The sequence below is a fragment of the Chinchilla lanigera genome, unplaced genomic scaffold (genome assembly GCF_000276665.1).
Source record: "Chinchilla lanigera isolate Chin_1 unplaced genomic scaffold, ChiLan1.0 scaffold00055, whole genome shotgun sequence".
Lineage (NCBI taxonomy): Eukaryota > Metazoa > Chordata > Mammalia > Rodentia > Chinchillidae > Chinchilla > Chinchilla lanigera.
Window position 1 is genome coordinate 14,558,245 of NW_004955456.1, and position 11,078 is coordinate 14,569,322.

Sequence of the window (11,078 nt, forward strand, 5' to 3'; positions counted from 1 at the left end):
TTCTTTCTTTCTTTCTTTCTTTCTTTCTTTCTTTTCTTTCCTTCCTTCCTTCCTTCCTTCCTTCCTTCCTTCCTTCCTTCCTTCCTTCCTTCCTTCTTTTCTTTCTCTTCCTTTTCCCCACACTGGGGATTGAACCCAGGGATTACAGGCATGCACCACCATAGTTATTTTATACCCAGCCCTTGGCACAGGGCCTGGCACGTGGTACAAGAGTCACATATGCTGTTGCAAAAGCAGGGTAAGGGAATTCCCAGATTCCCGTCCCAAAGTGCACCCTGCCACTGTGGGCTCTGCCCAGCACCTGCCCTTTAATGACGCAGCTGGTGCAGAGCCCCTGGGTGATACTTACATGACAGCCTGCTGGGAGCAGCTGCTCCTGGTCAGCTCGTACAAATGCACCCAGCTCCAAGGCAGCATCTTAGCGCTCTAGTTAAAGCAGAGAACTCGGCTATGTCACTGCCTCCTTTCAAAACAATGAGAGGGGGCTATCTGGAGACGTCCTTCCTGGGAAGGAGCCCAGGAACAGAAGGGCCCGGGACAGCTACATATGTGTGGCAGCTGCACGGTGGCCACCCAGCAACAAGGCCAGGAGAATGGGAAAGAGCAGGTGGGAGCTCCTCATGGCTACGTGAGCTGAGATCTCCCAAGTCCCTCCTGTCCACTCCCCTTTTGTGAGGCTGAGCGGTCCCTGAAGATAATTCTGGAGAATTTTATGATTGAAAACAAAAGTGGCTCTAGCGATCCAACCAAAGCAGCACAAGGCACTCCCCAAGGGAAGGTCGTGGCCACGGACCAAATATCACCCAGGACGAGCAGAGGGGCAACTGCACTATGTAGGCTGAATCAACATATTCTAGTTGAAAAAAACAAAAGCAGAGGAAGTTAAGCAATATTCTCATGAACTGGCCCAAGTTACTTCACAACCCCATTGGTTGTTCTAAATAGGTTTCTGGCTCTTGGGTGAAGTTTTGTTTCTCTTCTGATCGTTGCTTTCCTTTTAGTGAGGGCCGAGGGGTCTCAGGATGTCAGCCCAGAGCTGTCCAACCATGACCTTGGTGATCAAGGGCGACGCGAGTGCTGCGCCTGTCTCCTTAGTACCTGCCACATGGTGCTGGGCCCTCAGTGGTACCACAGCTGGCTGAGGGCCCTTGAGACAGCTCTTTTAATTTAAAGGATCCCTAGCCTGATAGTCAACCGGAGGTTGGAAAATATATACAATCCCCAGCCCTGTCCTGGACCACCAGGAAGGACACCCAGGATTCTATATTTTAGCAAGACCTGACTAAAATGGGGGGGGGGGTGTCTAGAAAGAGCCAGTGATATCTGCCAGAGCCTTAGGAAGGGGCAGAGCAAGACTTTTGGAATCTGTGCTCAGTTATTTCCACCCCCTGAACTGCCTCAGGGATTCAAACTCCAGACTTTAACGGGGGAATAGAAATATCTCCATAGAGATAGAGTTCAGTCCTTTCCTAACACATTCCATGTGGTCCGCCAGATTGTTTCCACTGCTTCAAGTTACTGTCATGGAGCTATGATCCCACCTGGGCACGGAGGTGCCCACCTCAGCACTCTGGCTGAGGCGGGAGGGTCAGAAGTTCAAGCCCTGCCTAGGCAACTTAGTCTCAAACTCAAAGTAAAAAAAATTAAAATGGGCTGGGGATGTAGTTTAGTGCAAAGGCCCTCAATCCGATCCCTAGTGCAGCAACAAACAAACAAACAGTCACTAGCCTCAGAGGAGTGAGAGAGCTAGGAGAGTCACGGAGTGAGGGCTGTGTCCTACACTCGTGGCTTGTCCTCCATGCAGACTGAGGGCGCTCTGGGCAGAAAGAGTTGCAAGAGTCCCCAGTAAGCAGGCGTTGGCTCACAGAAGCGAGCGCTGCAGAGACATACCCGGGACCCCAGCCATACTGGCCACAATTGTAGTTAACTCATACTCTTCCTCAGCCTGCATTTGCCCCATTTTGCTAGCCACTTTGGACACATAAGAGTTTTTTGTTTGTTTGTTTTGCAGTACTGAAGATTGAACCCAGTGCCTTTGCATAAGCTACATCCCTAGCCTTTTTTTATTTTAAATTTTAAGATAGTGTTTCACTAAGTCTAAATCTGTTTCCAAGCCTGGGCTAGAACTTCTGACCCTCCTGCCTCAGCCTGTCAGAGCACTGGGGTTACAGGTGTGCACCATGAAGCAGGCTACCAGCTTTTATTATAGTAAACAATTGCAGAATGCCAGGGAATCCATGGTTTACCTGGAGGGTACAAGAAATGCTAACAAAAAAGGAGAAAAGTTGATAAACTGGAGTTGATTAAAACTTGGATATAGAATTTTACCTGGATTCACTAAAAGAGCCAATAAGAGAGTAAAAAAGCAATCTCCATGGATACCTGGTGTGTTTCCTAATCCCCTGGGCGACTCCCAAGCAAGCAGGTTGACAGTCCACCTTGCCCATCCTGAGTCCCAAACCAGAGACCACCCCAATGCCCATCAGTAGTAGAATACAAAATAAATGATCATTCGTTAACACAGTACTCTTCCACTCAGCAGTGAGAATGGACTATAAGCACACACAACCATGGAGCTGTACCTCACGGCCTATTGCTGAGAAGCCAGGTAGGAAGAGTTCTGCAGGAGGAGTCCACATCGAGAAAGTACCAAGCGGAGAGCTATACGGAAGCTGGGATAATGATTACCTATAGAGAGCCCTTCCCAGTCCTCCTCATGGCCCAGGAAGTTATATTTGTAATCCCAGGGAAAAGTTATTGGAATTCTAGTGAGTTAATTCCAATCTACCACTTCCAGTGCAATCCATGGCGAGAATAAAGACCCTAAGGCGTATTTGTAGTGATGGGGAGCCGAGGGGTTGTAAGTCCAGCCACAACGATGGCCATCAGGAACAAAGGCCTCCACCCAGGGCTGAGCCTGGGTTTTATTAATTTGTGAAGAAAGGAGCACCCTGAGGATGAGTGACTGTGAGCATGACGGGAAGTAGGTGAGTGCTGTGAGCTGGGCCGGTAGGAGGCCCGAAATCACCTCTGCAATATGCAGAGAGAAGGATATGCAGACAAAGTAACCTGCCTAACACAACTGAGATAGTGTCTAATGTTCTGGGGTCGGTGCTTCAGCTCTGATGTGTAATCTTTCAAGCCCCAGGAAGTCATAGCCTCTATCTCAAGGCTCAACCCCAGCTGACAGCGTGGAGCATTGGCTGTTGTCCCGGCTCATACATGGGAACAACGGGGGCGGGTGGTTCTGGGGAAACACGCCTGCCATCTTCAAAGACTATCATCAGTGCCTCGGTTGGACCGATATGCGCTGTTTAAAGCCAAATGAGGGGATAAGGAAAAGTCCCAGCCAGCTCTGTTCATATCAGTACATGGAAATAGGATCAGGCTCAGCCAGATGGAGACAATTGATCCTCCTTCAAGCAGTCACCCCAGTGGTCCTCCACAACGATCCTTCAGGGACGGTGACCTGGGCCCAAGGAGCAGGGCTGGGGGACTCTGTCCCCTGAGCTGAGTGCTGATCAACGTTGCACCATTGTGAACTATTGTGCTGTTTGGATCCGCAGACTTTTCTGTACGTACACTCTCTACCCTGGGAATAGGCCTCAAGGTTGGCTCTGCCCAAGCTTTTTCCAGGAGCCAAAGTGACTGTGTGGTTAAACGAAGCTATCAGAGAATGAGGCAAGTCATGCCTGGCTAGATTTGAGGCAGCAAGGGCCAGAAAACTCCCTCCCAAACCGTCAGTCGCTAACACAGAAAGGAAATACAATCGAGCCCCGACATTCACAGCATCCAGCGTATAGAACAATCGCCAGCTGCCTGGGAGACATGCAGCTCTTCTCGATTCTTTGTTTTGAGACCTCTTTCTCTGGGCGGTATTGCCCCAGCAATATGGCGGTTGGGCAGTGTCTACAGCTTGCTGACTGCATATGCATGACCCACCAGACTTGAAATCGTTTAGGAGATACAAAGCCAGGAGGAGATTTCCAGGGAAAGTGGGACACAGAACATTTTTTCCTCCCAGAATCAGGAAACAGAGAGGCCAAAACAGTTATATCTACAAAGTAGTGATTGCCCTTGATAAAGAAGTGGAAAGAATGGAGAGAGGGTGGAGTGGGAGCCAGGAGGAGAGAAGCTGGGTGGAGGGATCCTGGGTCCTCCTGTGTCTGCCTGGGGCTCAGCATCCCCTCCTGCCCAGGGATAGTCTGTGTGTCAGCCACCTTTCCATGATTATGACAAGTATGGGACACAGTCATCTTATAAAGAGAAAAAGTTTGTTGTGTGTTATGGTCTTAGACGTTCCAGTCCATGGTTGAGTGGAAGCTTTTAGGCCTCCGGTAGTTGTGCCAAGACTTGGCAATGGTGAGGTCTGCATGGTGAAGCGAAACTGCTCACCTCAGGGCCAGAAAGAAAAAGACAGGAAGTAGAAGAGCCAGGAGTCTCAGTATGTCCTTCAAGAGAGGCACCCCCCCCAATGACCTAAAGACCTCCCACTAGACCCCACCTCTTAATGTTTCCACCACCTCCCCAAAGGACCATGAACCTTGAGGGGACACTTACCTAAACCACAGCCATTGGTAACAGAACAATTTCCCCTAAAGCCTGCCTAGATGCACGGCTTTCTCAGGAAGAGACTTCCACGTGTTCTGAAGGGGTTGCTTGGAAATGAACATGCTTATAAATTTGAGAAGTTGTATAACCACCCTTTGGATAAAGTTGTTCAACCTGGAGAAGCAAGGTCAAGGAATTCTCTGGAATCCTTCATTTTGCAAGGTTTGAGAATTGGTGCCCAGATAGAATTTCAGCATCTTTAGCAACAAAACATGTTGCTCAGCCAAAAAAGATAAATCCCAGAGATGTCTCCCAGAAGCATCTGTTTCCCAGAAGGAGGAGAGGATGGGGAAGGAGAAAGAGGAGAGGCTGTCACTTCTGAGAGCTCCTGGCTGGGGTGTCCTGGGCAGAGATCCCATTGTCACATGGCCATCCAGAAGGATCATCTGTTCGGTAGTGGGATGGAGCCCTGGTGCCTCCAGCAGGGAGGCTGACTGGTGGGGAGAGGAGAGGAGAGGAGAGAAAGTCAGGGGACAGAGGACAGAGGAGAAAAGGGATAATGAAAGCTAAGGAGAGTTCAAAGTGTCACGCAGGTGCGGCTTTATGGTATCCTCACCTTTATCTTGCAGCTCCACCTGCCACCTAGAAGAAGAGGTGACAAGAACCAGATCTCAACTCAGCAGGTGCCTCTGGGCAGGGGTTCCAGAATCATATATATTGAAAGCCAGGTTAAATAACCCTAAGTTATTCCAGGCTGATCAGGCCCGCAATCTCCCAAGCGAGTGGACAGTGAAGGCTTAAATAAATGAGACAATGGAACTGATTTCAGGGCTCCAGGAGGGACTAACTCTCTTATAGCTTCAATATTCTCTGAGTTAGCCAAAGACTGCTCTGGGCAGCCCGTATTTATTTGGTTTTCAAACAAAGGAGGATACTCAAGAAAACATGGGAATCTTGCGGGACCTTGGGAGAACTTTCCCAAGTAGTAAATTATGTCAATGAGCAGAACTACCTTATGCTGAGGTTGGTATTTATTGTAGGAGTGTGGAGCCCGCAGCTGCAGTCTCCCTGTAGTTAATTGGGGTTGGAGCCAAACTTCCTCAGTTGACTTTTTATCTTGTCAGACAAGGTGCCTAAGCTTCAGACAACTCACAAGTAAACACAGAAAGCCAATTGGCTAATATTAAATTCTACTCAGAGCCACTTTGTAGTGGTTCCCAACAACATACCCAACCGGGTGCTCTGTGGCTGGTTGAAGTCTAAAGTCCCTCTGTTCTGCACAGTCCCCTGTCTACCATGGAGAAGACAGAGACTGTCCACCCTGGCTGGGTATCATGGTCACTTGGGAAACATTTATGAAATGCAGATTTCTGGGCCCCATCTTGAGAGAGTCTGTGTCCATGAGTTCGGGCCCAGGCCCAAGAATCTGATCCTTACAGCTTCAACACTGATACAAAAGCTCAGGCAGAGCTGAGAACTATTGTTTTGTATTCTCTTCCATCTCCCACTGCTGAGGCTCAAGGACTTGCCTTTGGTCTCTTTTGACTCCCGGTCCTAGGTTACAATGGTACCTTTGGACTTACCAGCTATATTACTGCTGAAGAGCTTTCATTCACTTTTCATGAGTCATATAGCAGGCTTTGCTGAGGGAGAGGGGACTCTCCCAAACTCAGACTAATTTTGCCTAACTTGGTTACAGACTGAACCAAATCTCATGCACGAATACCTGATTTAGTCCTCAGGGTGGATCTATAAAAGAGATACTTCTATTATACCCATTTTACAGATGTGGAAACTGAGGTGTGAGGGGTCAAAAAACTTTCTCCAGCATCACACAGCCAGAAATGAATGGTGTTGGGATCAAATCCAGATCTGGCTGATTCCTGAGTTTAGGTTCTTCTCCTTCCTTCTCTGTCTCTGTCTCTGTGTTTGTGTGTGTGTCTCTGACTCTGTCTCTGTTTCTCTCCTTATTGTCATTTAAACCAGTGACTTGATTTGGGTTCTTCCAGAGCCAGACCTTGCGATAAAGTTTCTGGAGGGTGCAGTTAATTTAGGAGAGACATCAGCAGGGAAGGAAGCAACCAATAAGAACAGGGCACCATCAAGGACTGACTAAGAAACACAGAAACTATGGCAGATGGTGTAAAGCACATGCTCCAGAGTTATCTCAGCCCAGGGGCAAGGGAGCTGGGATGGTTGTACACCACTGATATATAACCATCAGCCATTGATGAAGGCAGCCTTGGGGGTGTTAACTTACTGGCACCTCTGGTCTAATATAGCCAAGCCCCCAGGTGCTGTGAGGAAGGTTGTGTTGGCAGCTTTAAAAAGAGAAGCACACTAACTGGGGCAGCCCAAGGGAGAGTAGTGTGGGCATATACAGACTCCGATTGACATGACTACAGCCATCTTGGGTAACAGTCACCAGAGGAGCCTAAGTCACTTTTGTTTTTTAACTTCAGAATAATTCTTTTTTATTTTAAAGAGAATTAAAAATAGTAAAAAATATTATAAATGATACAGAATTTCACTAAACAAGATGATAGGAATTCAACAATGGTTGTTATATCGCATATCCTTGTCTTCAAAGTAGTTGCTCAGATTACCACATATAAGCATGCAAAATTGGTCAAAAAAATGTAAGCATTGACTGTTCCTTTCAAAAGACCAGTAGAAATCAGCGGTACAATTATCCCAGCTATCCTGTATATGTATGTTTACATTTTTTCCCTTCCTTCTTTCTTTCTTTTTCTCCTTTCCCTTGCCCCAGTTGTCCCTTCCCTCTGGGCAGTTTCTTTCCCTTTCACAGTATCTATTGTACCTTCTGGATTTTATTTACTCTTTCAGGTTCTTACCCTAGAGATACAATGTGATGTTTATACATGTGGGTCTGATTTATTTCACTTATGACTATAGTCTCTAGTTGCATCCATCCACCTATAAAAGCCTCAAGTTTACATTTTTTAACAGCAACTTCAGAATAATTCTATTTGGCTCCTTTAAAAAGTCCAATTTAAATTCTTATTGGGATTATGTTGAATTTAGAAAGTATTTTTGGAGAAATTTGAGTACATTATATTACCATCCCATCTGAAACACTGTGCTTCTCCATTTGTTTAGATCCTCTTTGTATTCTGAATTAGGTTCTTTAATTTCTTCAGATATGACTTCTAAGTCAGTGTTTTCCTGCATAGTTCCCTAGGAAACTATATTCTGCCAGTTTGTGTCTTTTGACTGGTGAATTGAGACCATTAACATTGATGGTTTATATCTGATATATATTGACTTACCCTTGGCATGTTATTTTCCTGTTGTCCCCTTGTCCCCCTACCTCTGTTTTTTTTTTTTCCTCCAGTACCGGAAACCGAACTCACGACCTTGCGCTTGCCAGGCAGGCGCTTTGCCGCTGAGCTAAATCCCCAGTCCCCCCCCCCACCTCTGTTTAATTGTTTTCCTTGCCTGATGGATTCCTTCTGTTGGGGTTCACGGAGTGGTAGTCCTTTTTATCTCTTTCTACAATGTCCTTCAAAACATTTTGGAGTGCTGGTTTGGTGGTCATAAATTTCCTCAGATGTTCTTTGTAACGGAGGTATCTTATTTCTCTATCAGGTTTTTTTTTTTTTTTTTTTTGTCTTTTTGAGACAGGGTCTTGCTATGCAGATCAGGCTGGACTTGAACTCACTTGTAGCTTAGGCTGGCCTCTAACTCAGAACAATCCTCCTGCCTCAGCCTCCCAAGTGCTGGGATTACAGGCATGAGCCACCACGCCCAGCCTATCAGTTTGGAAGATAGTTTTGCAGGGTACATCAGTCTGGGTTGGAGGTTGTTTTCTTTCAGGGCATGAAATACTTAACTCCAAACTCTCCTTGATTTGAGGGTTTGTGCTGGGGGGTCAGCTGTGATTCTGGTGGGCTTTCCTCTATAGGTGATTTGTTTCTTTTCCCTAACAGCTTTTAAGAATCTATTCTTGTGTAGAATCTCTGCAGTCTTGACTATGATATGCCTGGCTATAGATTTTTTTGATCATGGTTAATTGGAGTTCCATATGCCTCATCATCTGTATGTCAAATTCTTTTTCCCTGTCAGGGAAGGTTTCTGCCATGATGTCTGTGAACAGCTTTTTAAAACGTTATTTGTGCTATATCCTGCTTTTTCATTGATTCATCAATCTTAAGTTATTCTTCTTTGCCTTATCTAGCAGCTGCTGGATTGATTTCTCATGGTCCCTTGCTACTTTTAAGAAATCTTTCTTTTCAGGATTGCTAACTCCAAGCCTATTTTCTATATCTGAGATCCTGTCCTCACATTGGCTTAATCTGTTTTTGGTACTTTCAATGAAATTTTTATTCTCCTGGATATCTGTTTGAATCTGCCTTATGGATTCCATTTCCTTCCTATCCTGAACATTCATGGCTTCCATCATTTTCTTAAACTCCTCTTTTTTTCTGTCTGTATCTGCTCTACAGTCACTAGGCGTGGTTTTTACTGTGGACACCATCTCTGCAGTTACCTGAAAAATTATTTCTGATTTGATTTTTTCTAGAGCCTCATTCAATTGCTTTGTTGTTATCACTGCAAGAGGCCAGGTGGGTGGCTTCCTGATTGTTCCAGCTCACTACTCCCCCTCCCCCAGTTTGGCTTTGGTGAACTGGATGTCTGGAGTTGCATCTTGCTTAAGTGTCTTCTCATTTTCTTTTCTTGTTAGTTTAATACCTGGCGTGATGCTTGTAAATTGCCTATGGTGCGTTGCTTTATTCCTAGTATTTAGAACCTATAGGAAATGCCTACTTCTCTGAGGTATCTTCTAGGTGTAGCTGGTTTTTGGTGTGTGAGTCTGTTGCAAGATCCTAGATCTTCAATTTGTTGGGGAGGAGAAGTTGCTCCCTATTTGGCCCAACACCTAGTTCTTTGGCACTGTGCCACAGTATTTTCTATGATCCTTAGTCAATGTCAGTCTTGGACTACCGTGAAGAACAGCTGTTTAGAACAGTTATGTCACTTTTGGCTAAAGTGGTACAATCAACAACAACAACAACATGAAACACAGCCTAGAAAGTGACAAACTGAACTAATCATTAATTTGCCACCTTTAGCAATATGAACTAGATTTGTGGTTACATAACAAAATCTAAAACAAACCAGAAATTATGTGTTGTATACAAGTCCTTAATATGACAATTTTAACCTCAGGGATTAAAATTTCAAAGGGGTTAGGGAAAAAATAGAGAGGTAGAAGAAGAAAAAGAAGAAGGAGGAGAAAAAGAAGAAGAAGAAAGAGTAGGAGGAGGAGAAGGAGAAGAGATTAGACATAAGGCTGGAGGACAAAGGGGGATCATACAAATTTTTTGAAGAAGACTAGAGAGAAATAGAGAAGGAAGAGATAAAAAGAAGAGCAGAACACAACCACAACCATAAAGAGAGGCTGGGGATATAGCTCAGTGTCACAAGTGCCTGCCTGGCAAGCGCAATGTCCTGAGTTTGATTCCCAGTACAAAAAAAACCAAAATAACAAAAAAACCACAAAGAGGCTAGAAATAAAAAACAAGATTAAACAATGAAGGAGACAAAAACAAAAACAAAACCACCACCACCAAAACAACAACAACAACAACACAACAAAGTGAATGAGAGAGAGAGAAAGTCCACTTCCAGGTTTGTCTCTGCTGTCACTGGTAGACAACATGTGGAGACAGAGTCCTGATCCGTGTTGATTTATCCCAGCAAGTCAGCAGTAGCTTTTTGGTGAGGTAGTGGATAATCTCAGCGAGCCTGCATCTTCTGATGGAGACCAGAGTCATTCAGCCTGCAGCCATCAGCACATTGTCCATGGGCCTGATCCCAACTGGGAGCCACTAGATGGAGCCAGCAGCTAGTCCATTCTGAGCTCAGCTGGCTCCTCTCCAAGATGGCTCCCAGCCAATTGCTCTCTCCCATGTGGGACAACTGAGCCCTCAGCACTCACCACCAGTTAGTGCAGTCCTTCATGTCCACTGCTCCCCTCCACTGCTGCATCTCTCTGTGGAGGCCTCTGGGGTTACCAGCAGTCACTGTGTGTCCTCAGGTTTCAATTGCTCCTCCTGCTCAGTGAGTTTCATCTCAGGCAGAAGGTGCCCCTGGCTACCTCCTTCTTCTTTGTTGAAATTTCCCTCTTTGCTCTCTCCATGGGCTTTAACTCATGCTTCAGACCCTTCCTGGGTCCAGGGGACCCATTTCCTCCTTCTTGTCTTTCTCACATTGCTACATTCCAGTAGCTGGATGGTGACTCTCAGAGAGGCTCTTTCTCTGCTGCTTATCTCTCCACCTGAAAAGTACAAATACACAAAGCCATTAGGGCAGTGTGTGGGGCTTTATATCTAGACCCCTCCAGGGATATGCCTGACTTTTTGAATAAAGCAGGTGCATGAACCTAGAGGCTCTGCACTGAGAACATTTTTTTATCTTTTATTTTGAGACACAAACTTGCTAAATTTCTCTGGCTGGGCTGAAACTTGTAATCCTCCTGCCGGAGAGTCCCGGAGTGCTGGGAC

The 11,078-nt window shown here is 45.8% G+C and overlaps 1 protein-coding gene across 1 annotated transcript in view; it reads right to left on the bottom strand.

The window, feature by feature from the left end:
* The window catches only part of Ccl26 (chemokine (C-C motif) ligand 26), a 4,385-nt gene extending 3,662 nt beyond the window's left edge, over nt 1-723 (bottom strand). Inside the window, exon 1 of the mRNA XM_005396799.2 lies at nt 350-723. Within this exon, the coding sequence (XP_005396856.1) occupies nt 350-417 (68 nt within the window). The 5' untranslated portion in view covers nt 418-723. The remainder of the gene's footprint in view (nt 1-349) is intronic.
* Between the last annotated feature and the right edge of the window lie 10,355 nt (nt 724-11,078).